Genomic DNA, 26,824 nt, shown 5'->3' with positions numbered 1-26,824 from the left:
AAGTTTAGGGAACGCCCACTGACGGATTCTGCCAGTGACTGAGACAGTCGCCTTGTAAGGGCTGTCAAATCGGGGAAAGGTTTAGCTACCCCAACAGCTGGGAGCAGTTTGGAATTTACGCACAAGCAACCCCAATTCCCATTACAGAGACAAAAAATATTTTTCTTTTTTTTAAAAAAAGGGATATCAGATATCTTTATTTGGTGTCGGCTTTCTGATACCAGTCCAGTTTCCTAAAATGAAATTATTTAAGCCATTTGATGGCAACATTCTTTTTTGTTTTTTTATATATTTTTTATTGACAAACCGATCAAATCACATTAATTCCAAATTACACAGCCAAATTTTTTGTTGGGGTTACCCATGCTTCAAGCTCAGAAAGGGATCCAAACATCTCTCTTGCTGCTGCTTTCATGTTCACAGTTCTGTTCAATCTTCTCTTTATTACTTTCCTCATCTTCTTGTTGTTGTCATACATCCCTTTCTTTGTGACCTCTGGTAGTCTTCACAAGCGGGTTGAAAACAAACGTTGTTTTGATGGCAACATTTGGACCTTTCGCACGGAAGACGAGAACTCCATCTCCTCCCTCCTCAAGCGGTGGTGACATCAAGCGACAACTTCCCAGCGTGAACCACCACGTAGCCGCCCCCCCCAGGCCAGAGTCTTTTCATTTTCCATTGGGGAGAAATGGAGGCTGCTATCCCGAGCACATCTGCACAGAAGTCAGCCCCGCTTCCTTTTGCACAGTGAGGGTTTACCTTTGAGTAAGCACCTTGCCCACAAAGGTCCATATAATTAAAGTGCTGGTTTTCCCAGTGCAGTGGTACCTCGGGTTAAGAACGTAATTATTTCTGGACGTCCGTTCTTAACCTGAAACTGTTCTTAACCTGAAGCACCACTTTAGCTAATGGGGCCTCCTGCTGCTGCCGCACGATTTCTGTTCTCATCCTAAAGCAAAGGTCTTAACCCGAGGTACTATTTCTGGGTTAGCAGAGTCTGTAACCTGAAGTGTATGTAACCCGAGGTACCACTGTAGTGATGTATGGAAGTGAGAGCTGGACCATAAAGAAGACTGGTCACCGAAGAATGGATGCTTTTGAATTCTGGTGCTGGAGGAGACTCTTGAGAGTCCCATGGACTGCAAGAAGATCAAACCTCTCCACTCTGAAGAAAATCAGCCCTGAGTGCTCACTAGAAGGACAGATCCTGAAGCTGAGGCTCCAAGACTTTGGCCACCTCATGAGAAGAGAAGACTCCCTGGAAAAGACCCTGATGTTGGGAAAGATGGAGGGCACAAGGAGAAGGGGACGACAGAGGATGAGATGGTTGGACGATGTTCTCGAAGTTACACATGAGTTTGACCAAACTGCAGGAGGCAGTGGAAGATAGGAGTGCCTGGCGTGCTCTGGTCCATGGGGTCACAAAGAGTTGGACACGACTAAACGACTAAACAACAACAAGGCACCTCGTGCTGCAGGAGATTGCCCATTTATATTATTTAGAGGACCTCCAGTAGAGTTAAATGTGCGTGGGGGGGGGGGGGAGACGACCACACAAAGGTAAAATTTCCATCCATTCGATGCTGCGTTCTTGTTTACCTCTGCCTACCTGCGGCGGGTGACTCCCTGCACGGTTGCGCAAAAAGGAATGTGGGCAGAGAAATGGCTCCTTGCTCCTGCTATAACATGCTCACCTTCGCAGCCCCCAGAAACTGGCCTAGTCTATCCTTTGCAATCGCCCTTTCAGAAAGCCGGCCCTCTCTGCAAATCCGACAGGAGCATCACAACAGCTCAGGGAGAGCTGGAAAACATGCAAGTTTTTAGCCTCTTAAGAGTACCCTTCGCCCTTTTTCAAAGAGCGCTGGGTGGCAGGGAGGTGGATATTTTCCACTTGGTTCCCGGTGATGGGTAAAACAACCGCCTCTATTGAAGCAGGAGGACAGCTCTGGGAAGGATGGACGGCTGCGAGATCACGCTGGGACACAGAGCAGAGGAAGACTTGTGCAGAAAAACCATGAAATCTCTGGCCGGCAGCCTTCCAGAGTGGATCACCGACCGCCCCGTCCTTTGCTTGGCCCGATGGCGAGAGGTGCAGACAGCTCAATCTTCCTGAAGCGTCGCCCTCCGTTCCTGAAGTTTGCGTTCCAGTTCCTCGGTCATCCCTAACCAGGAAAACATAAGCCAAGGAGGTTAAGTCGGTTATGATTCATTGGGCCAAGGATTTTGGGTATAATATACAGTTGAGTGATTGGGTAAAATTATGGAAAGAAGGTTTAAAATTTACTGCATGCAATGGCTTAAAAGAAAATGTGATGAAAATGATGTATAGATGGTATATTGCACCTGTCAAGTTAGCGAAAATGTATAAAGTTAGTAATAAATGTTGGAAATGTAAAGAAAAAGAAGGAACATTCTATCACATGTGGTGGGAATGTAAAAAGGTGAAAAGCTTCTGGGAGATGATATATAATGAGATAAAAAAATGTTGAAATGTACATTTATAAAGAAACCAGAAGCATTTTTACTAGGCATTGTTGGGAGTGATATAAATGGAAATGAATGTAAGCTCTTTTTATATGCAGTAACAGCAGCAAGAATATTATTGGCCCAAAAATGGAAGCAAGAAGAATTTCAGACGATCGAAGAATGGAGGGTGAAATTAATGGACTATGCAGAACTAGATAAACTAACAGGAAGGATTCGAAACCGGCGGGACCAGAAATTCACAGAAGACTGGAGTAAATTTACGGATTATTTAAAAAGTGTTTGTGAAGATCAGACGATGTTTGTAGGTTTGCAAGAAGTTTTGTGAGGAGTATTATTGGAATTATTGCAAAAATGGAGAAGGGGGAGGATGATTTGTTAAGAGATGTAAAGGCAATATAAAGTTAAGAAATGCAGAAGAAGTGGTTAAAGCGGTGGATCAGTCTAAAAAAATTGTATAAGTGATAAGTTTTGTGGTACATTTTATAATTTATATGTTAAAATCGATAAAAATTATATTTAAAAAAACCCAGGTAAACATAAGCATTGTGTGTGTTTGTGTCTCTCTCTGTGTGTGTGTGTGTATGCGCAACAGAGCTCTGGGCAAACATAGGGCTAAAGGGAAACAAGGCAGGGAGCCCACGCGAAATTTCACGTGATTTTGGTGGAATTTCAGAATTCAACGGTGATTTTTAGAAACAGGGGCGCTGTCGTTCAACAAAGTAGCACCCTCAATTTTAACTCAAAGAGCAGACCCATTGAGATTACTGTGCCTAAGTCAGTCGTGCTCATTAATTTCCATGGGTCTACTCTGAGTAGGATAAGTGCTTACTAAGGCCGGGCTTTCCGTGTTTACTGATTTCACATCGGCTCACTATGTCAGGTTCCTATTGGAAGACTGGACAAACGCTAGAACATTAGCAGTGGCGAAGTTTTTATTGGTGGTTGCAAGAACCAATGATCCCTAGCTTTAAATCTGAACAAAATGCTTGTTTAACCTGGAGGTAAAGGGACCCCTGACCATTAAGTCCAGTCACGGACGGCTCTGGGGTTGCGGCGCTCATCTCACTTTATTGGCCGAGGGAGCCAGCGTACAGCTTCCAGGTCATGTGGCCAGCAGGACTAAGCCGCTTCTGGCGAACCAGAGCAGCGCACAGAAAAGCCATTTACCTTCCCGCCGGAGCGGGACCTATTTATCTACTTGCACTTTGACGTGCTTTCGAACTGCTAGGTTGGCAGGAGCAGGGACCGAGCAATGGGAGCTCACCCCGTCACGGGGATTCGAACCGCCGACCTTCTGATCGGCAAGTCCTAGGCTCTGTGGTTTAACGCACAGCGCCACCCGCGTCCCCAACCTGGAGGTAGGCTGTCTGAATTGTGCATTGCTTTGTAACAATTTGTTGGGTCTCTGGACTGTAATAAAGATTGGTTGATGGATTTTACATCAGGAACAGAGGCACAGTGACTCTGAATTAACCACAGCAAGGCGATGGCCGCAGAGTTTGCGTATATGGCACTAGAGTCAAACAGAATAATCTTCACTTGCATCAGCCACTAGCCATAGCAACAAAATGAAATACAGTCATACCTTGGATCTCAAACGCCTTGGCTCTCGAACAAATTGGCTCCCAAATGATCGAAACCCGGAACTGAGTGTTCCAGTTTGCGAACAACTTGTGGAAGCCGAATGTCTGACGCAGCTTCTGATTGGCTGCAGGAGCTTCCTGCAGCCAATCGGAAGCCATGCCTTGGTTTCCGAACATTTTGGAAGTCGAACGGACTTCCGGAACGGATTCCGTTCAGCTTCCGAAGTACGACTATAATATGTACTGAAGACACAGGTTAGAACTTAACTATAGAAAATACATTTGGGGGGTGGTTATAGCAATAATCAAATAATGGATCTTATTCTAATTGCCCCCGCTAAAAACTTTGCACTAAGCAGACGGATAAATGCACAAGACTCACCGGTGGAAAAACTTCTAGGTAATGACATTGCTAGGCGAGAAGGGAGTGCCTGTCTGGTTTCCCTTGGGCTGGGTCCACAGGGAGATTTGCCGGGAGTCGGGAATACAGGGACAGCTTTAAACTCTGTGAGATGGGAAATAACAAAGGGGACGGGGGGGGGGGACAGCCTTAGCACTAGAGGTTGACAGGTTCCTTCTGTCTACAACCCAAGCGGAGGGCACAATTTATTTATACATACATACATACCGTATTTTTCGCTCTATAAGACGCACCCAACCATAAGACACACCTAGTTTTAGAGGAGGAGAACAAGAAATAAATGTTCTCTCCCTCTCTGCTCAGCACCTCCCCAGCAAAGCGGGAGGAGAAACGGAAGGGGCTCCATTTCTCCTCCTGCTTCGCTGAAGGGGCGCTGCGCAGAGAGGGAAAGCTGCACAGAGCCTCTCCTGGCTTCAGCGCAAGCTGCATTCGCTCCATAAGACGCACAACATTTCCCCTTACTTTTTCGGAGGGAAAAAGTGCGTCTTATCGAGGGAAAAATACGGTACATGCCCCAGCCATTCTGGGCGGCTCCCAACAGAATATTAAAAACACAATAAAACACCAAACATTATAAACTTCCCTAAACAGGGCTGCCTTCAGATGTCTTCTAAAAGTCAGTTGTTTATTTCCTTGACATCTGACGGGAGGGCGTTCCACAGGGCGGGCACCACCACCAAGAAGGCTCTCTGCCTGGTTCCCTGTAACCTCACTTCTCGCAGGGAGGGAACTGCCAGAAGGCCCTCAGAGCTGGACTCAGTGTCCAGGCTGGACGATGAGGGTGGAGACGCTCCTTCAGGTCTACTGGGCCGTTTAGGGCTTTAAACGTCAGCACCAACACTTTGAATTGTGCCCAGAAATGTACTGGGAGCCAATGTAGGTCTTTCAAGACCGGTGTTATATGGTCCCCAACGGCCGCTCCCAGTCCCCAGTCTAGCTGCCACATTCTGAATTAGTTGCAGTTTCCGGGTCACCTTCAAAGGCAGCCCCACGTAGAGTGCATGGCAGTAGTCCAAGCGGGAGATAACCAGGGCATGCACCACTCTGGCGAGACAGTCTGCGGGCAGGGAGGGTCTCAGCCTGTGTACCAGATGCAAAACCTCGATGCCGACAACACCTTTATTCTTAAAAGTGCCACAAAGTACGTTCGCTTACCTTTGAATGGCTTGGTCTGTCTCATCTCAGCAACATCTGGGAAAAAGGGGAAGAGAGATAAAATCCAAAAGAAGTGGCTTAAGAAGATAAGAATAGCCTGCTCTGGATTACTTCAAAGGGCTTATACTAGATGACCCAGCTCTAGAATTCCACGATTCTATGGCCAAGCAGAGGGATTCGAACTCGTGTCTCCCAAGTCCTAGTCCAACACTCTAACCACTACACCACAATAAACCACCTGACCATCGGCTGGGGGTGATGGGAGTTATGAGTCCAGGCTGCCAGGTTCTGCATCACTATTTTAGAGCCCTGCATATTGCAAGGTCTGACATCAATACCAGGGAAGATTCTGGAGCAGATCATTAAGCAAACAGTCTGTGAGCACCTAGAAAGGAATGTTGTGATCACCAATAGTCAGCATGGATTTCTGAAAAATAAGTCATGTCAGACTAACCTGATCTCGTTTTTTGACAGAATTACAAGCCTGGTAGATGAAGGGAACGCAGTGGATGTAGCCTACCTTGATTTCAGCAAGGCATTTGACAAGGTGCCCCATGATATTCTTGTAAAGAAGCTGGTAAAATGCGGTCTTGACTATGCTACCACTCAGTGGATTTGTAACTGGCTGACTGACCGAACCCAAAGGGTGCTCATCAATGGTTCCTCTTCATCCTGGAGAAGAGTGACTAGTGGGGTGCCACAGGGTTCTGTCTTGGGCCCGGTCTTATTCAACATCTTTATCAACGACTTGGATGATGGACTCAAGGGCATCCTGATCAAATTTGCAGATGACACCAAACTGGGAGGGGTGGCTAACACCCCAGAGGACAGGATCACACTTCAAAACGACCTTGACAGATTAGAGAACTGGGCCAAAACAAACAAGATGAATTTTAACAGGGAGAAATGTAAAGTATTGCACTTGGGCAAAAAAAATAAAAAAATGAGAGGCACAAATACAAGATGGGTGACACCTGGCTTGAGAGCAGTACATGTGAAAAGGATCTAGGAGTCTTGGTTGAACACAAACTTGACATGAGCCAACAGTGTGACGCGGCAGCTAAAAAAGCCAATGCAATTCTGGGCTGCATCAATAGGAGTATAGCATCTAGATCAAGGGAAGTAATAGTGCCACTGTATTCTGCTCTGGTCAGACCTCACCTGGAGTACTGTGTCCAGTTCTGGGCACCACAGTTCAAGAAGGACACTGACAAACTGGAACGTGTCCAGAGGAGGGCAACCAAAATGGTCAAAGACCTGGAAACGATGCCTTATGAGGAACGGCTAAGGGAGCTGGGCATGTTTAGCCTGGAGAAGAGGAGGTTAAGGGGTGATATGATAGCCATGTTCAAATATATAAAAGGATGTCACATAGAGGAGGGAGAAAGGTTGTTTTCTGCTGCTCCAGAGAAGCGGACACGGAGCAATGGATCCAAACTACAAGAAAGAAGATTCCACCTAAACATTAGGAAGAACTTCCTGACAGTAAGAGCTGTTCGACAGTGGAATTTGCTGCCAAGGAGTGTGGTGGAGTCTCCTTCTTTGGAGGTCTTTAAGCAGAGGCTTGACAACCATATGTCAGGAGTGCTCTGATGGTGTTTCCTGCTTGGCAGGGGGTTGGACTCGATGGCCCTTGTGGTCTCTTCCAACTCTATGATTCTATGATTCTAAGGAACCAGCTACAAGGCAGCGCAACGTAGTGGTTAGAGCACAGGACTTTGACATTCAATCCTTTATGCAGTCACAAACCTTGCTGGTTGAGTCTGGGTCAGTGACTCTTGCAATGTGGGGGGTGCAATTAATTTTTATTGCATTTCGGAAATTTTAGCCAATTAACATCAAATTTATAACAATTTAAGGGTTGACTTACCGCCCTGCTTCCATGATGCCTCCCTTCCCTCCCTCCCTCTCTGCTCATTTCCTAATTCCATTTCAATACTTAAAACATTTTAGCATTTTAGCATTTTTATTTTCCCCCCTTCTTCATTTCCCACTGGCTGCACATATTTCAGTTCCCAACTCTCCCTTTCATCCTGGCCTCCCTTGCAAGCTTGTTGTGAGAGCAACACGGAGGCCCATAAAATAACTGTAGCCTTATTGGACTTTACCGATTGGTGGGCTCTGCGTTGCTCCCGGACGGGAGGAAGGAAGTCAAATGACACCGAGGGTTGGTTCAGAGAAAGAGTTACTTATTTGCATGGTCAGTCCGCAGCAAGTCCAAAGAAATGAGAAATTTCCTGCAGTATATATATATGTATATATATATCCTCCAGGCACCCTCTCCCCCCTTCCCCAGGAATCCAGCCACGTCAGCTTATACATGCAGGTTGACATCACAGATGTTCCTGCTCCGGTACTTTTAACCATAAAAGGGTGTCCCTTCCTGTACTCTTGATCATATAAGGGTATTCCTGTTCCGGCACTCTTATCTTGGAGCAAGAGGTCACCAACTCCAAGAACACACTCTGGCACTGTTCCCGGACTAGGTCTGTGCGTCAGAGTGTGATCTTTGTGGTCAGGATGTAAGATAAGGCCCAGACGTGCCATCCCTGTTCCACTTTGGAATGGACAAGGCCATCCATCATTACCAGCCTTCATGGACTGATAAGGGAGAGAGCTTTGAGCACTTGTTTATACAGCTGGGTTTTGGCTCAAGAGCTCAAGTTAAAGCATTTTAGAAATGCTCCCTTGGAAAAGGAAAAAGGTGGATTTTGGGTTCCGTTTCAAACTGGCTGCACAGAAACCCATTCCTTCATTACCACAAAGCCTATTCAGATCCTATCTAAAGACCCGTCGACAAAGAATTACCTTCGTCGTTCACGTACGTCTGGTCTGGGACATCTTCGGCCTCATAGACATGCTCAGGCTTGGAAGTCCGTGCGGGAATTGGGGGTTGGAATGGCGGAGGGGGACGCAAGCTTTTCGGAGACTGGGAATTCTTTCCTTCTCTGGGTGCACCTGCTGTGTGGACAGACGGACGCAATTTGGACATGCTAGGATGGAGAAGGGACGCGGGTTGCGCTGTGGGTTAAACCACAGAGCCTAGGACTTGCCGATCAGAAGGTCGGTGGTTCGAATCCTTGCGACAGGGTGAGCTCCCGTTGCTCGGTCCCAGCTCCTGCCAACCTATCAGTTCGAAAGCACCTCAAAGTGCAAGTAGATAAATAGGTACTGCTCCGGCGGGAAGGTAAACGGCGTTTCCGTGCACTGCTCTGGTTCGCCAGAAGAGGCTTAGTCATACTGGCCACATGACCTGGAAGCGGTACGCCGGCTCCCTCGGCCAGTAAAGCGAGATGAGCGCCGCAACCCCAGAGTCGGTCACAACTGGACCTAATGGTCAGGGGTCCCTTTACCTTTACCTTACTGACCAGCACACTTCCGTGACAGGTACTTCCACTGGGGGTGGCAGTGATGGACTCCTCCTTTAAAAAAAGAATTTTACAAATTCGTGGAGGAGAAGGCTACCCAGAGACACAGCCGTCTTCCACTTTCCTTGGCCTTCAAACATAGGACCAGGTGCTAAAAAGACCATAGGTAAAGGTAAAGGACCCCTGGATGGTTAAGTCCAGTCAAAGGCAACTATGGGGTTGTGGCGCTCATCTCACTTTCAGGCCGAGGGAGCCGGTATTTGTCTGCAGGCAGCTTTCGGGTCATGTGGCCAGCAGGACTAAACTGCTTCTGGCACAACGGGACACCGTGACGGAAACCAGAGAGCACGGAAACGCCGTTTACCTTCCCGCCAGAGTGGTACCTATTTCTCTACTTGCGCTGGTGTGCTTTGGAACTGCTAGGTTGGCAGCAGCTGGGACGGAGCAACGGGAGCTCACTCCGTCGCAAAGATTTGAACCCCTGACCTTCTGATCGGCAAGCCCAAGAGGCTCAGTGGTTTAGACCACAGCGCCACCCGCATCCCTATAAAGACCATAGGAAGGTTGGGTGCGGCATCTCAACCTTCTGGCCCCTGGGGAAGAGGAACAGGGAGATTGGCATGAGTTTAGCCTCAGGATTAGTGCAAGTGAACTGTCACACCTCTTGGGGGTCGTGGCAGGATACTGGGCAAGCGCGGGGCCACCAGGGCAGTCTCTCCACTTTCTTTATCTGTCTCCATGATCTCTGCAAAATGAGAAGAAACTGCAGTTACAGATCTTGCCAAACACAGAAACAAAAGTAGAAGCACTCACTAAGTCTGTGTATTTGTCCCATGTCTGCAATGGAAACAAACCCAGCGAAAGACCAGTTGTTCTCCTCTGCTGCTGTTGCCATAGAAAATTTTTACACATCACTTGGGAAGACAGGCAAACTAATGCCAGTGTACTGGAAGAAGCAAAGATCACCAGTGTCGAAGCAATGATTCTTCAACATCAACTTTGTTGGACTGGTCATGTTGTGCGGATGCCTGACGATCGTCTTCCAAAGCAAGTACTCTATTCAGAACTTAAAAATGGAAAGCATAATGCTGGCGGTCAACAAAAGAGGTTCAAAGATTCTCTCAAGGCAAATCTTAAAAAATGTAGTATAAACACCAACAACTGGGGAACACTGGCCTGCGAGCGCTCCAGTTGGAGAACAGCCTTTACCAAAGGTGTCATGGGCTTTGAAGACACTCGAATTCAGGTCAAAAGGGAGAAATGTGCTAAGAGGAAAGCACACTTGGCAAACCCTCACCGTGATCAACTCCCGCCCGGTAACTAAAGTCCTCACTGTGGAAGGACGTGTGGATCCAGAATTGGCCTCCACAGTCACTTATGGACTCACGGTTAAGACCATGTTTATGGAAGACAATCTCACTCAGCTATGAGGGATAGTAGAAGAAGATGAAGATGATGATGAAGAAGATGATGATGAAGATGATGAAGAAGATGATGATGAAGATGATGAAGAAGATGATTTTCAGGGCACAAATGATATGCAGTTGGTGACATTTATTTTTTGGCCCTGTTAAAATTGCATTTCCTTTGCATGGAAGTGCAGAAATAATTACACATTTGACTGTTTAAATTTGCAACTTACGTTGAGCTATATAAAACCAACAACAACATAAAGTAAAGGTAAAGGGACCCCTGACCATTAGGTCCAGTCATGACCGACTCTGGGGTTGCAGCGCTCATCTTGCTTTATTGGCCGAGGGAGCCGGCGTACAGCTTCCGAGTCGTGTGGCCAGCATGACTAAGCCGCTTCTGGCGAGCCAGAGCAGCGCACAGAAACACCGTTTACCTTCCCACCGGGGTGGTACCTATTTATCTACTTGCACTTTGACGTGCTTTTGAACTGCTAGGTTGGCAGGAGCAGGGACCGAGCAACAGGAGCTCACCCCGTTGTTGCGGGGATTCGAACTGCCGACCTTCTGATTGGCAAGTCCTAGGCTCTGTGGTTTAACCCACAGAGCCACCCGCATCCCAACAACAACACAGATTACGTTAAATACTGGGCAGCGAACCAAAGTACGTGCAGGTCCTGCTATCTGAGCACGATGCCCTCTCAAGTATCTCTCCTTAGGTGAGTGTTCACATAACCAGTCAACGATTTCCTTTGATTCCTATGGGGAAATTTCTAATGCGTTCCGACAACATAGAGGAGGGCTTGAGCCACGAACCTACCTAGAGTCATGGAGTAGCTCTCGTCCAGAGATAGGGGCACCAGGATGCGTTTGCTGCTGTTTACAAAAAATTCCACCACCTTGGCAAGCGAAGAGCAGTGATACTGAGGAAAGAGAAAGAGGGGAATACCATTCACTAACAAGCATTTACCAGGGATTGGCGAAGATTCAGCATTGCAGTAACTCCAAGAACAGCCCTGCAGGGGAAGCGGTATGTGTGAATCTGTCCACTTTTGTTTCTCTCGGTTTCTCGTTTTTCCCGTCTTAAGTTCAGCTTTCTGCATTTCCACGTCAGTCTGTCAATTGCTTTTTTTTTAAGTCTTCAAGATAAACTCACCAGCACATTTATCTAATATGCAACGTTTCTGCATGCAGTTTCCCCCAAGCAAACCTTTTCATAAATATATATGTTTCCCCTAAGATCATGTAAGTTATTTCCACAGATATATGGATCTGTTTGCATATCTATATGTGTAAAGTAAAGGTAAAGGGACCCCTGACCATTAGGTCCAGTCGTGACTGACTCTGGGGTTGCAGTGCTCATCTCGCTTTATTGGTCGAGGGAGCCGGTGTACAGCTTCCGGGACATGTGGCCAGCATGACTAAATCGCTTCTGGTGAACCAGAGCAGCGCACGGAAACGCCGTTTACCTTCCCGCCGGAGCGGTACCTATTTATCTACTTTCACTTGACGTGCTTTCGAACTGCTAGGTTGGCAGGAGCAGGGACCGAGCAACGGGAGCTCACCCCGTCATTGCGGGGATTCGAACCGCCGACCTTCTGATTGGCAAGTCCTAGGCTCTGTGGTTTAACCCACAGCGCCACCCACGTCCCATCTATATGTGTACGTTAGTCCAAATGGTGTACAAAAATGTGTTCAGGGGTTCAAACTAATAGTCTGAAGAATTTTTGTGAAGTATGTATGGTTTTTTATTTGTTTGGAGGATTCATTCTTATTTCTTTTTTTCCTATGATTTTTAATAAAATTTTCTGTTTTACAGTTTAGAATATTCATTTAAACATCCTTAAAATATCAGCGACTTCCCTTCTTCTCTGGTTCATTTTGCATATCAGAAATCCCTGCATATTTTACAAAAACTAAACCGTTCAGTATTCCACCATTACATCCATCAAAACTTATTTACACCGTTGAATTTATCTTAATGCTGCCAACGTTTTCAGTTGTGCACAATTCCCCCCCGTATATTCAACAAACGCTTTCCAATCTTCTCTAGACATATGTTCTTCTTGTTCTCTTATTCTGTATGTTAGGTCCATCAGTTTAAGCTACCATTCTTCTTTAGCTGGGACCTCGCTCGTTTTCCAGATTATTCTTTTTTATAAGCAAACATGCAAATTGCTCCAGAAATATGGGGAACTGAACTTTAAGATGGAGAAAATGAGAAACGGAGAGAAACAAAACTGACAAATTGTTCCATTGCATGAGCTCACCTGTTCTTGCTTGCTTGCCTTGATACCTGGTGTCCCCTTGTCCACACAGACATTTGGGGCTGATCCTGTGTCTCTAATCTTGCTGTCTGCTGGCTCTCACAGATTGTTATGCAACTACTAAGTCAAGCCTGCCTTTCAGGGATCAAACCGTGAACTGAAATGTGAGTAAACTTCTTGTTACTTTTAAGGAAAGACTCTTGTGTCTGTATTCTTTAAAGAGAACTTGCTTTCAGGGGTCTCAGGCAAAGAAAGGTCTTGGCCCGCCATCTGCTAACCGGTCCTTTCAACTCACGATATGTAGGATTTATCGTATTTTTCACTCTATAAGACGCACCAGACCACAAGACGCACCTAGGTTTTGGAGGAGGAAAACAAGAAAAAAAACATTCTGAATCTCAGAATCCAGAACAGCAAGAGGGATCGCTGCGCAGTGAAAGCAGCAATCCCTCTTGCTGTTCTGGCTTCTGGGATAGCTGCGCAGGCTGCATTCGCTCCATAAGACGCACACACATTTCCCCTTACTTATTAGGAGGGGAAAAGTGAGTCTTATAGAGCAAAAAATACGGTAATCTGGAACCTTACAAAACATTTGCCCTGCCACCTAGTTGAATGATGGCCCCAGCACAACTCACCGGCTCTTCGACATCAATGATGTATTCTCCATCGGTCAGGTTGATTTTATAGTGCTTTATAGACACGATCCTGCACCGGATACGGGGGAAAGAGGGAAATTGAGCAATGTCTTTTTGTAAGAATCGAGGTGTTTGGTTTTTTTAAAAAAGTTTTTTTATTTGCAAATTTAACAAGGAAGAAAACAAAAGCAAAAGAATGGGGGGGGGGAATAAAGGAAAGAAAAAGAGATTATGTAAAATTTGTAGGCTAAACCCGCCTTATATAGCAGCATGCTTCAGTCTAATAAATGCATGAAGGGTTAATGCCATAGAGTAAGCTGTCCTGACAGGCTTTGCCTATGTCATTTTCCCTTACCTTGGGAGGAAAGAGGTAACCAAGCTTTCATTCTCTGAAGTGCTCCCTCCAACCGCATGGCTTTAACAAGCCTCTTCTGTTTCAGACAAGAATGGAGCCCCAAACTAGCTTTTCCCTATACACCATAGTTCAGCTTTCACCATTTTGTAACCAATAACTTTTTCTCCCTACCTGTGCATCTTTTTCTAACTGCTGCATGGAAAAGCACATGACTCTGACCTTTGGTGCATTGGTAAGTAAACCTTTTTATAACTTACAAGCTTGTGGTCTGCTTCTGTTGTAGGGGAAGCGGAAAACTTTAGAAGAAGCTCTTAAAGAGAATATTTATGGAGTTCGCTGGAAAGGGCACATTTTAAAGTTTTGCAGCCTATATTTCAACGCTTTTCTTTGTTGCATGTTTTGCTGTGTTCAATTTTAAGCTTGCGTCTTGGATGTTTTCCCCAACAAAATCACCATCAGTTCATATGAAGGACATTAAGGAAGGGCAATATATATCGATATATCGTCCAAAACTGGTTTGAAGTCCATATGATTTCTGTTTCATGATTTTTGACCTGTCAGTGTAACACAAATCATGTGTGTGTGCTATACAAAAATCACAGTGTGAGAAAAACCGTGAAGCTAGCTAACGCTTCTCTCAGTTCTTGCAGCCCCTCTTAATTCTGCAAGCTCAATTCTCCCATGCCTCATGCAGAGGGGGGAGCGAAAAAGCAGACAATAAGGGAACTGGGGGGGGGGAATTAAGTATATCACAATTATTCCTAGAGGTCCCCCATGACTCAGACACATAGCCCACTCAGATGAGAGGCATATAAATACAGAGGTATCTCAGTTTTCAAGCATCTCAGAAGCTGAATGTTTCGGTTTCCGAAGACCAAAAACCCGGAAGTAATTGCGTTCTGTTTTTGAACGCTTTTCGGAAGCCAAATGACTTCCGCTGAGTTTTTTTATTATTATTATTTTCACCATTGAAACTGGAGACCACCCTTTGCGCCTCTGTTTTCAAACGTTTTGGAAGTCGAATGGTCTTCAGGGACGGATTACATTCGAAAACCGAGGTACCACTGTAATAAAATCGTCGTCATTATAATATTGTGGACCCAATATTGTGGTCTTCCCTTTCAGATGAACTTCCAGTGCTTACTGAAGACTTTGTATTGTCTCCAGGCTATTTAACTGAGTTCTGGTTTTATAGTTTTAATGCATTTTTTAGTCTTGTTTGCATTGGATCCCCACTTGGAGATGACTGAGATGATGCGATATGTAAGTTGTTGAAACAAATAAATAATATTGTTCACTTTAAAATATATATATATTACAACAATGAAAACAAAACCTTTTAACACATTAGAAGCAGGAGGCCAGCAAGGGAGACGGCTGGACCTTCGGATGGCAAGAGAGGGAATGGTGGACTAAAGGAGGAAAAGGAGATTGCAGAATTTTCTGCAATGCCAAGACAAACTCACCCGTTTGCCTTCAGCCGGGTGGTCACAGAGACGCTTTTGCCATCCCCTCCTGGCCGCAGCAACATATTCCCACAGTTTTCATTCTTCTCCAGAAGGACTTCGGCCTCCGTTCTGGAGACCCTGAAGAAACAGCTGGGGCGGAAATAAATAAAGCAGAGTTCTTTTGCAAAACGACAGCCTTGGCCCAGACAGCTTTCCCGTCTTAAACAGCCCTGCATTGTGTGTGAATAATCTTCTACTCCATTGAAAGGAGTGTTGGTGGGACTTTAAAAAAAAGTTTGCTCTGTTTAAAAAGGTAAAGGGATCCCTGACCATCAGGTCCAGTCATGGCCGACTCCGGGGTTGCGGCACTCATCTCGCTTTATTGGCCGAGGGAGCCGGCGTACAGCTTCCGGGTCATGTGGCCAGCATGACTAAGCCGCTTCTGGCGAACCAGAGCAGCGCACGGAAACTGTTACGAAAAAGGAGCAATGCTGCTGAGTGCTCCAGATGGCTGGAAAGCCAAACAGGAAGCTGATGTTATTGGATTGTACCGTGGGAACCAGGGACAGTCTATTATGTGCTCTGAGCACCGGATGTTAGCTCAGAGTGTCACATGACCCTGTACTGGAAGTACATGGGTGGAGTTTTTCTCTCTCTGCAGCTGGGTATCAGAGAGTGCAGACATGTTGTTCTCTGCACTGAGGAAAGACAGAAATAAAGGCATGTAAATACATTTCTGTCTGTCTCTTTCCCCTCCCTGGGGATGGCAGGGAGTGAGGGAGGAGGAGTGGCTGTGTTCTTCTTTCACGTTTGAAGAAGGATCGGCCGATAAAGACCTCGCCTTGTCTTGCCGGGAGTCGTTGACGGGGGGGTCAACAAGGATTCAAGCCGGGCACCTGGAGGGTGGCCAAATTCCTCTGATTGATGGGCTTGATTCAACAGAAACGCCGTTTACCTTCCCGCTGGAGTGGTACCTATTTATCTACTTGCACTTTGACGTGCTTTCGAACTGCTAGGTTGGCAGGAGCAGGGACCGAGGAACAGGAGCTCACCCCGTCACCGGGATTCGAACCGTCAACCTTCTGATCGGCAAGTCCCAGGCTCTGTGGTTTAACTCACAGCGCCACCCGCGTCCCTTTGCCCTGCTTGGTGGAGTCCAAATCAGACCAAGTGCAGCCTCAGCAAGCATCATGCTATTCTTCCTGGTTGCTAAGCAACAGCTCCACTGGTCCCCTTCTTGGCCAACAGACTGTAGCACCAGCAGAATTAACCCATAAGTTGCAAACTGAATGATCTCTGCTGTTGCACTTCCAACACATGTCGAGGCACACTTTCCCAGTTACGAACGGGATCCGTTCTGGAGGCCCGGTCGTAATCCAAAATCTTGGTAACCGGAGGCACCCTTCTGCGCACGCATGCGGCACGATTGAGCACTTCTGAGCACGTGCGCGACGCGCATACACTTCTGGTTTTGCCGTGTTCGCAACCCGAAAGTTACATTACCCGAAGGTAACGTAACCCGAGAGTCCACTGTAAAAGGAAAACTGCAGGGTGGAAAATTGTAGCCCTACCAAGTTTAAAAGTAACCAGTAACACCAAGTGCATATTATTTCCTGTGGCAAATATAAACACATCTTTGTCTCTGAGGGTTTACAGTCCACTCACTCTGGAAGCGGCTTCTCGACTCTCATGTCAGCCTTGGATCGGCGTTCCTTTTCTTTCTCGAGTGCTTCAGACAACATGCAGAAGTGACCGGGGAGCAAACTCAGGGTGGTCGGGACTTTCATCTACGGGAGAACAGAGTTTGGGGTGAAAGGTGTTGCTTAAGTCACTTCAACAATGCAGATGGAGCCTGGAGAGAAAAGAAATCCCGATAGCACTTTACTGAACAAAAGCAGCTTGTATAATTTGAGGAGAAGTAAACCAGCCCTGTAGCATTGAGATTTACAGTAGGGAGACATTCAACCAAACATTCAGAGGAAAAATTCTCTCAGAACTACTCAGCCAATCAGAGTGCATGCTACCTCAGCAAACGTGATGTCACTCGGCTTGGTTGCTCGGCAACACCCCCGCCCCGCCCCTCTCTTGGCTGTTTGACTGAAACACAAGCAGAATGAACCATTTAGTTAATGATCTCTGCTGTTGCACTTCTGACGTAATAAATAGTCATTTCATCTAGGACTGCAGCTAGGGAGAATGGTTAAATTACCCCACACCGAATGAGATAATCTTCTGACGTTATTTACGTGTTAAATCCAAAAATTTCACACTGGCTCTATTTACAATTGAAAACGTCCCCTTTTGAAGGACTAAGCTACTGTTTGATTACTTCCCGTTGTCCCAAGCTAGAGACTTCGGGTTGTATTCAACTATGTTGTACTCAGAGTAGGCTCACTGAAATGCATAGCCCTAAGTCGGGTGCATTCATGTCATTATTCTGAGTAAGACTGACACGGGATGTAAACTTTTGCAAGCCAAAACTTCCCGATTTATCCCTTAAATAGCCTCTCTGAATTGCCCCGACGCCAGTTTCTCTTCCCACATGGTGGGGGTCGGGTGCTTAAACTATCAATGGCTCTCCATAGATCTTTGCTTCCTTTTAAAAAACATGACAAAAAAACCACTAAAAACACCAGAAGAAGGAGGAGGAGGAGGAAGAGAAAGGAATAAACTCACCTCCACAACCGTGAGAATAAAACCTTTCCATAGCTCTCGCGACTCAAGGCTTTCCATCTGAAAAGAGCAATCCCAGTTTTAAAAACTTAACTTTGTCAATGTTAACCAATTCAGTATTGTATACCAGGATTTAACAACATGGCGCCCATCATCTTTGACGATTAAGAGATGGAAGGATCTATCCATTTGGGAGTTCTTGGTTTCTCGTTCCCCCAATCTTAAATTCAATTGCCAATGTCTCCACGGCCATCGGCAAGGTTTTTATTTAAGTAAATCCTCTGGAAAACCCTTCAGCACCTTAGAGAGAATTTCCCCTGATAGAAAAATGATTGGTACACAGTTTGGAGTAAATAGCACATTTCTGTGAGCATTTTCTCCTCGTATATAGTGTGTTTTTGTGCGTGCTGCTTTCGCTATTTTTATGTACGCCTTCAGCTAATACGTGCATCCTTTTGTAAATATTGTCTGGCCGGACAACTGCATCACAAAATCCGGATTAAGTGAGATTTCGAAGGAACAGGCTGTGTTTCATTTCTCGTTCTGTCTGGGAAAGTGAGACTCTGATAGCCATTGCGGTGCTGAATCGCTCTTCCAAACTTCTCCCTCCAACATATTCAACATAAAAGGTAAAGGGACCCCTGACCATTAGGTCCAGTCATGACCGACTCTGGGGTTGTGGCGCTCATCTCGCTTTACTGGCCAAGGGAGCCGGCGTACAGCTTCCGGGTCATGTGGCCAGCATGACTAAGCCACTTCTGGCGAACCAGAGCAGCGCACGGAAACGCCATTTACCTTCCCGCCAGAGCGGTACCTATTTATCTACTTGCACTTTAACATGCTTTTGAACTGCTAGGTTGGCAGGAGCAGGGACCGAGCAACGGGAGCTCACCCCTTCATGGGGATTCGAACCGCCAACCTTCTGATGGTCAAGTCCTAGGCTCTGTGGTTTAACCCACAGCGCAACCCGCGTCAAATATCTGTGCTGGTGCTGTTTTGTACAAGAAAGGATGGCTGTGATGTAGATCTTTGCAACCTAAAGATATACAAACACCTGCGTTGTTCCCTGTTACATATTAGCTGGACAGAGTTAGGTCTTTGTGACCTAAAGATCTACAGATAACGGTATTGTACCCCAAGCGTACTGGAAACAAAAGCAGAACAGATATCTATGCTCCAAGAACAAACGGTTTTAGCTAAACCGACCCTGTTGTAAAAATCTTTGTTAAAAAAATATATTAAAAATTCTACAGGACACTCAGTGAACATGGGCACCGATTTTTGTTTCTCATACAATGAAAGTATTGATGAAGGGAATTCTGTTCAACACAGACAAGGAAAGTTGCGGGAAGACTTTAATCCAGAAGGTTCTTGACTTCCTTTCTTAAAAAAAAGAATTATTTATTTATACTTTTCAAGTTGATACATTTCACCAGTTCTATGCATTTCACTGATTTTACATTCATTTTGACATTTCAGAACTTGACTTCCACCCCCCTCTTCTTCTTAACTGTATTTCACTATTAATATAAAGGTAAAGGGACCCCTGACCATTAGGTCCAGTCGTGACCGACTCTGGGGTTGCGGCGCTCATCTCGCTTTACTGGCCGAGGGAGCCGGCATACAGCTTCCGGGTCATGTGGCCAGCAGGACTAAGCCGCTTCTGGCAAACCAGAGCAGTGCACGGAAACGCCGTTTACCTTCCCGCCGGAGTGGTACCTATTTATCTACTTGCACTTCGTGCTTTCAAACTGGTAAGTTGGCAGGAGCAGGGACCGAGCAACGGGAACTCACCCCGTCGCGGGGATTCGAACCACTGACCTTCTGATCGGCAAGCCCTAGGCTCAGTGTTTTAAGCCACAGTGCCACTCCTTCTTAATTGTATTTCAGTTCAACAATTCCTTCGATAAAATACATATTTTGTGATGTGCAGATGGCTTGAGATACCTATTAGGTCCATAAATTACCATATAGCATACAAAGGACAGCTGGACATATAAAAGGCCCCTTTACCTTCAGTAGCTTAGGGCCTCATCAAACCTAAATCCGGCCCTGAGCAGGGCGATAAAGTTGCAAGTCTCGTCACCTAGGTACTTCTGCGGAATAAAACAAATCCCAGCACATCTACGAGGGTGTGTGAGGCCAACTTAGGTGCTGTGCTTGCCAGGTTTATTTGCAAACATGATATATGTCCTGGAACACACCCAACTCTCTCCCTCGTATGGAGATTGGCAATGAAGCTAATGTACATTTTGTAGTGAAACAAAAAAATTAAGGTCTTATATATATATATATATATATATAATAAATGTTCATAAATGTACCAAGCAAACACGTACATAAATATATAAACCACATGTCTGAAGCAGCACAGGAAAACAGCCATGAAGCCATTTTGACTCCCAAACTGACCAAATGTTTTCTCTGCAAAGTCAAAGGGAAATGGAAAAGCCTCCCCATTGTCTTTTCCTTCACAAATCCTGTCTTAAGGGTATGTCTGTGTATGAATAGGGTGTGAGCCTGTGACCTGGCTCAGGAACTAAGTATTTATCACTGCAAAAGACTGGCCAGGCTCCCCAGGGTATCCAATCAAGTAAGCATTAACTGGTAACCTGCCAGACAGGAGGTAAACAACGCACTCAGATTTCTGTTGTAGACCATCCCTTTCTGTGATGTATGTACGATGTTTCTCGGGTGGTCTTGGACTCCAGGGCGGGCAATTTAAAATGTCTATATAAGGGCTTGCGCGCACGGCTCGGGGTCCCTCACCCCCTTGTGTGTGGGGGGAGTACCCTGTTGCAACAGTTCAATAAAGATCAGGCTTACTAGCTGCTTTGCTTCTTGATATTCTCTGGTTGGCCTCTGTTCTTTTCTCCGACCAATGGAGAACCTGCGAAGGACTCTAGAAGGGCTCTTGTGTCCCGCATAAGGGCAGATTTTCGTTTATTACGATAGTTTATGCATAAACTGGGGATGTGGGTGGCACTGTGGGTTAAACCACAGAGTCTAGGACTTGCCGATCAGAAGGTTGGTGGTTCGAATCCCCGTGACGGGGTGAGCTCCCGTTGCTCGGTCCCTGTTCCTGCCAACCTAGCAGTTCAAAAGCACGTCAAAAGTGCAAGTAGATAAATAGGTACTGCTCCGGCGGGAAGGTAAACGGCATTTCCGTGAACTGCTCTGGTTCTCCAGAAGCGGCTTAGTCATGCTGGCCACATGACCCGGAAGCTGTATGCCGGCTCCCTCGGCCAATAAAGCGAGATGAGCGCCGCAACCCCAGAGTCGGCCACAACTGGACCTAATGGTCAGGGGGCCCTTTACCTTATGCATAAACCGCTTGGACTTTTTGACCATCAATGGAACAAGCCTCATCTCTCTGCAAGCAAGGAGATATCTTTGGACTTTGCACAAAGGATCTCTTACCTTCAGTTTCACTTCCTGGCTTCGAGTTTTTAGGTTCAGTCCCACCCTGTCCGCGGGCCAGGCAGCCGCAGTTCGTGGGGGGTTGTCGTCGGCAAGGGACAGGAAATCAGCCAGGTCAATTTTCTCAACGTGCTGCGGGGAGGAAGAGCAGGTAAAGTCAACGCCCAAGTTTCTAGTCCACATGATTTTTTTTAAAAGTGCTCCGTCTCTCTGCTCAGAGCTAACTTCTGTTGCACCTCCTTCCTGCTCACTTTGCAGCTGTCCACCTTCTTTTAAAAGGTAAAGGTAAAGGGACCCCTGATCGTTAGTTCCAGTCGTGGCTGACTCTGGGGTAGCGGCGCTCATCTCGCTTTATTGGCTGAGGGAGCCGGCGTACAGCTTCCGGGTCATGTGGCCAGCATGACTGAGCCGCTTCTGGCGAACCAGAGCAGCGCACGGAAACGCCGTTTACCTTCCCGCCGGAGCAGTTCCTGTTTATCTACTTGCACTTTGACATGCTAGGTGGGCAGGAGCAGGGACCGAGCAACAGGAGCTCAACCCATCACGGGGATTCAAACCGCCGACCTTCTGATCGGCAAGTCCTAGGCTCTGTGGTTTAACCCACAGCGCCACCCGATGTCCCTGCTCAAGAGTAGACCCCTTGAAATTTAGAGACACAAGCTAGTGATCTCCCTGAACGCCGATGGAGTAAATTTTCAAAACATTGTTTTGTTGCTGAATTGCCTCTGAAATTTGGCCATTTGCCCTGAATTTTTTTCCTAATGGTCCTAGCTTGGCCAGGTCGTTTTGCCTAGAAATTCCTCTGCAGTTGAGATATTCCCTCCATATCCCAAATAATCAAAATCCTACCATTTATGAATTTCTAGAGTTTAGGGCAGTCTCCCCCATATCCCCATCCCAAAAAAGCCAAGATATATGTGTGAATATAATTTCTCGCCGTTACCTGGGCATCTCTGCTGGTGTTGTAGAAATAGAGACTGAGATCTCGGAGACCTGCCCAATATTTTTTGTACTCCTGGGGGAGGGGGAGGAGAAAAATCAGAGCAGTGGTAAAGAAACTTTCTTGAACCAAGCGCCCTTATTTCTGGGGCCGCCTGTCAGTAATGGGTGGAACCAGAGAGGCAAATGATGCTACTAACTTTCTGATAGATCATCGCGATAACATCGCGATATACTGATATATCACAATGAAATAAGAATGGAGATAGCTTCCAACTTTGTGATATATCACCAGCTAAACATCACAATATAATGTGTTACGGTAAAATCTGGGTGCGAGGCTGCTCTGCCACCCAGCTCGTCGGACTAAGTCCGCGGGTCTCTGCGGAGGAAAATGAGCTCAGCCGGAGACAGGAGCAAGCTGCAGAAGATCCAAGTTTATTGCGCAACAGGTTCAAGGCGAGATTGAACAGCGAGAAAGGGGTGACATGAACTTTTGAAACTTCCCTCCATGCCCCAGAATACATTGCAAAACACATCCCAGTTACATCATGAATACATTAAGAAGAGGTTGGGTTACACAGGATTAACATATGGAGGAGGGAGGGGGGAATATGCAGAGCTGGAGATATGCGCAGATAAGCACATCCTGAGTACCGGTGATGAGAAGACAATGGTCCATGTACTGGCATTGCCTGGAGGAAAGGCTTGGCAGAGTGATTTGACAGGATTAGGGTCTTGACACCTTGCTTGAGGGATTATGGAGGACAGGGGAGGTGTCATGGAGTCCTGGAGAAATTGAGCAAATTGGCACGTTGATTTTCTATGAATTTTATAGATTTTAGTCCCTTTTGACATTGACAATTGGAAATAAATGGATATATTGTAGCGAAGAAGAAGGTGAAGAAGACATGCCCCCGCCTTCCGTATCAAATGATATATCACAATGGCTGGAATAAGGACGAAGATGGTTCCCAACTTTGTGACACATCGCCAGCTGTGATGACCTGCGACTCGGGCTCAGAACCAGAGGAGTCTCAGTCTGCACTGGATCCTTTGCCTCAGACATCACCTGAACCTAGTCTGGGGCCTGATTCTGAAGAGCCCCAGTCTGCACAGGTTCCCCTGCAACAAACACCAGCTGGGCCGAGTCAGGGGCCTGAGCCTGCCCTGGCTCCAGATGCGGGGATGACCTCGTTGCCTCCAGCTGGGCCATCACTTACAGCTGCTCTACTACCGGTTGGGTCAGGGGAGGCTGAGGCAGCCCCTGAGTCTAGTAACCCACTGATGTCTCCCGAGTTGCAGAGACTCAGGACTGAGAGAAGGAGAGACCTGAGTACTTGCAGGAGGAGTGCTTGCCTTCGGGCAAGACAGGGAGGTGAGTCGCCGGGGGATCAGGACCGGCCATTACCCCCACAAAGATAAAAGGCTGTTGGACCCCGCCCCAGGTTGCGGGAGCAACATTGCTGTATGCCAAATCCTGCCTGAGATCCTGTACCTGTCCTTGCCTGGTTTCCTGCCTCGTGTCCTACCTTGGCTCTGTCGGACTGACTCCTAGAACCTTCTGGTCCGGCCCTGGACCGTGTTTCACGGACTCTTGGGTACCCCTTAAGGGCAAAGGAGCAGGTTTTTTTACTTACCGTATTTTTCGCCCTATAGGACGCACTTTTTCCCCTCCAAAAATGAAGGGGAAATGTGTGTGCGTCCTATGGGGCGAATGCAGGCTTTCGCTGAAGCCTGGAGAGCGAGAGGGGTCGGTGTGCACCGACCCCTCTCGCTCTCCAGGCTTCAGGAGAGCCACAGCGCCAGCCCCACAAGGTCGGGGGACAGCGGGGAGGCGGAACGCCGCCATCCTGCTGTCTCCCGATGTGGTTTGGAGGCTGACGGCGGGGAGACGCATGCTTCTCCCCGCCGCCAGCCCCGCAAGCTCCGGGGACAGCTGGGAGGCGCAGCGCGTCTTCCCGCTGTCCCCGGACCTGTTCTGCAGGCGGGCGGCGGGGAGAAGAGCGCTTCTCCCCGCTGCCTGCCCCGCAAGCTCCGGGGACAACCGGCCCCACAAGCGCCTGGGGGGGAAATAAATTTTTTTTTCTTTATTTCCCCCCCCAAAAAACTTGGTGCGTCCTATGGGCCGGTGCGTCCTATGGGGCAAAAAATACGGTATATCACAAACAAACAAGCAATTTCCTCGTCTGCTGTGGTTTTGAAGAAAATTGGCCTTTCTTTTTGCAGTGAAATCCCCTGACTCCTTTGATACTAAGATTTCTCATCAGGACAGCAGCAGGGGAAGAAAGAGTTAATTACATGCACGCACACACACACACACACAGGAGGGGTAGCTCAGTTGGCAGAGCCTCCTAAATTCAGGGCCACGGGTTCGAGTCCCACACTGGGCGAAAGATTCCTGAGCTGCAAGGGGTTGGACTAGATGACCCTCGGGTCCCTTCCAGCTCTATGCGGGACTTGACATCTTTCCGCAGGGCCTACAAGATGGAGCTGTTCTGCCTGGCCTTTGGTTTGGACTCAGTCTGACCCTTATGTTTCCCTCCCCTTATGGTCTTGATTTATCGGCTACTTTTAAAATCAGGCTGCATTTTAAATTGCATTTTAACCTGTATTTTAAATTGGGTTTTCTTCTTTTTTTTTCTCCTGTCATGGTTTTGTTTTTTTTAGGGACGCGGGTGGCGCTGCGGGTTAAACCACAGAGCCTAGGACTTGCTGATCAGAACGTCGGCAGTTCGAATCCCCGCAACGGGGTGAGCTCCCGTTGCTCGGTCCCTGCTCCTGCCAACCTAGCAATTCAAAAGCACGCCAGTGCAAGTAGATAAATAGGTACCTCTCCAGCGGGAAGGTAAACGGCGTTTCCGTGCACTGCTCTGGTTCGCCAGAAGCGGCTTAGTCATTCTGGCCACATGACCTGGAAGCTGTACGCCGGCTCCCTCGGCCAGTAAAGCGAGATGAGCACCGCAACCCCAGAGTCGGCCACGACTGGACCTAATGGTCAGGGGTCCCTTTACCTTTATCATGTTTTTTACTGTGATTTTATTGGTGTTAGCCACCCTGAACCTGGCTCTGGCTGGGGAGGGCAGGGAATAAATAAAAATTATTATTATTATTATTATTATTATTATTATTATTATTATTATTATTATATGATTCCATTACAGGCCGGCTGCAGCCCCATCAGAATCAAACAACTAATGCAATCTGCATTCACACACACACACACACACACACACACACACACACACACACTTTAAATGCAAATATGTATTTCCCCAGTCAAGTCTAGGTTGGTTCTCAGAAACTGTGGCAGACTTCAAAGTATTGCCCCCTAGTACTTTGTCATCCATAAGTATACCAGTCATGAACAGAGAGTCTACTAGACCATCTTGTCCTCCCCAAATTCAGAGCCATCTCCCAAGCCTTCCGTCACACCTAGTGGCAGAGAGTTCCCAAGGCATGCCCCACACCTGTTTCTATTGCCTCTACTGACAACCTGTTCCGTTGGCTGTCTCCTTCCCCAATTTCTGGCATCAGGAGAAGAGGACTGAGCAGGGGGACAGTGGGGGACAAAAGTCCTTCTCTATTTCTTCCACCCCACACAGAACACAACCTCAATCACTCCCTTCCTTAAACTTTTTAAAAAAGAAAGGAAAATAGCAAAAGCTGTCGTAGTGAAAGGTTCTCTGGGGCCCCGATCGTTTGAGTTTCCTTTTCCCACAACCTTTCCCCAGATCGTTTCGGAGACACAGCAGCGAAAATGGTAAGCTCCCCAAATCGAGGCAAACCAAAAGCACACAATTGTCTGAACTTAGTAAGTCTTGGGTTGCTTGTATATCTCACTCAATGTATCTTGAAATGACAGACCCGCCCCCAAAACTTGGGATCTGGGAATTGTTGGGTTTGGAGGTGTCAACTGCAAACCCCATGTCTATTGCATCAATCCCTCATTTGTTGGGGCAGTGTTTTCGCTGCAAAACAACTGCAAAACTTTGGAGGGGATCCGAAATTTGGGGGGTTTGGGGTTCATCATCCTGCCTGGCCCCCCCAAAAAAATCCTGCTGTGTGGGGGTCCTGGGAAGCCAGCCCACCCACCCAAAGCCCTGCCAGCTCCCTTGCTTGCTGACAGCGACAAAGCTTGCAGTTCAGCTTTCTGATTCTTCTCCTAAGAGACCCTGAAGTCTCTCCTACCTTTTCCCAGGTGTTCCTCTTCTCCAGGAACCCCGAATAATAATGGGGTGGCACGGTGGCCTTCGGCTTGGTGGCCCAGCTGTGTGGCGCTGCCATCGTGGTCCCTGAGCGCCCCTGAAAAGTCCCTCCACCGTCCAGCCTCGCAGAGTCTTCTGCCCAGAGTTCAGAGTCCGACACCAGGAAGCAAAATGCAATAAATTAAACGAGACTGTTTACTTCTTTCTCTCCCCCCCCCCCCGCCTCCCTTTCCCCTGAAATTTCCCCTAGGCCCTTCCCTCCGCCGGTGTGATTGGACAGCCAGATTGGCAGGTGAATCGATTCTGAAAGGAGAAACTGCAAATTTGGCTCAGCTACACACTGGAGTTTTTCTGCGCTCTTGCTCCCCATACTTAGCTAGCATACAGTCTTCTTCTTCTTCTTCTTTGGAAATAAATTCCTACTTGATTTCCCAAAATACAAACATACAACAAAAC

At 47.1% G+C, this 26,824-nt stretch overlaps 1 protein-coding gene across 2 annotated transcripts; it reads right to left on the bottom strand.

Annotated features, from left to right (window-relative positions):
- Positions 1 to 159: 159 nt before the first annotated feature.
- STAP2 (signal transducing adaptor family member 2) lies at positions 160 to 26,546 on the bottom strand. Of its 2 annotated transcripts, none has more exons than XM_083594744.1 (13): positions 26,352 to 26,546; positions 22,165 to 22,236; positions 21,222 to 21,353; positions 17,805 to 17,861; positions 16,794 to 16,915; positions 15,147 to 15,278; positions 13,326 to 13,395; positions 11,244 to 11,346; positions 9,676 to 9,759; positions 8,455 to 8,607; positions 5,647 to 5,682; positions 4,453 to 4,575; positions 160 to 2,162 (listed from the first exon to the last, which is right to left on the bottom strand). In XM_083594744.1, the coding sequence occupies exons 1-13, from the start codon at positions 26,445 to 26,447 to the stop codon at positions 2,101 to 2,103; spliced, it is 1,242 nt and encodes a 413-aa protein (XP_083450870.1). In that variant the 5' UTR covers positions 26,448 to 26,546; the 3' UTR covers positions 160 to 2,100. The 2 variants fall into 2 exon arrangements, with proteins under 2 accessions (XP_083450870.1, XP_083450871.1); XM_083594745.1 differs by having other exon boundaries at positions 8,455 to 8,604; positions 26,352 to 26,540.
- Between the last annotated feature and the right edge of the window lie 278 nt (positions 26,547 to 26,824).

This window comes from Podarcis filfolensis (genome assembly GCF_964270895.1).
Source record: "Podarcis filfolensis genome assembly, chromosome: 18".
NCBI lineage: Eukaryota > Metazoa > Chordata > Lepidosauria > Squamata > Lacertidae > Podarcis > Podarcis filfolensis.
The sequence above is the reverse complement of the archived record's forward strand: the minus strand, read 5'-3'. Positions and strand labels throughout refer to the sequence as shown.

Coding starts and splice junctions, on each gene's coding strand:
- STAP2 (XM_083594744.1), bottom strand. CDS start 26,447: ATGGCAGCGCCACACAGCTGGGCCACCAAGCCGAAGGCCACCGTGCCA. Junction 21,354..22,164: donor ACACCAGCAGAGATGCCCAG/GTAACGGCGAGA, acceptor TCCTCCCCGCAG/CACGTTGAGAAAATTGACCT. Junction 16,916..17,804: donor TTATTCTCACGGTTGTGGAG/GTGAGTTTATTC, acceptor GTTCTCCCGTAG/ATGAAAGTCCCGACCACCCT.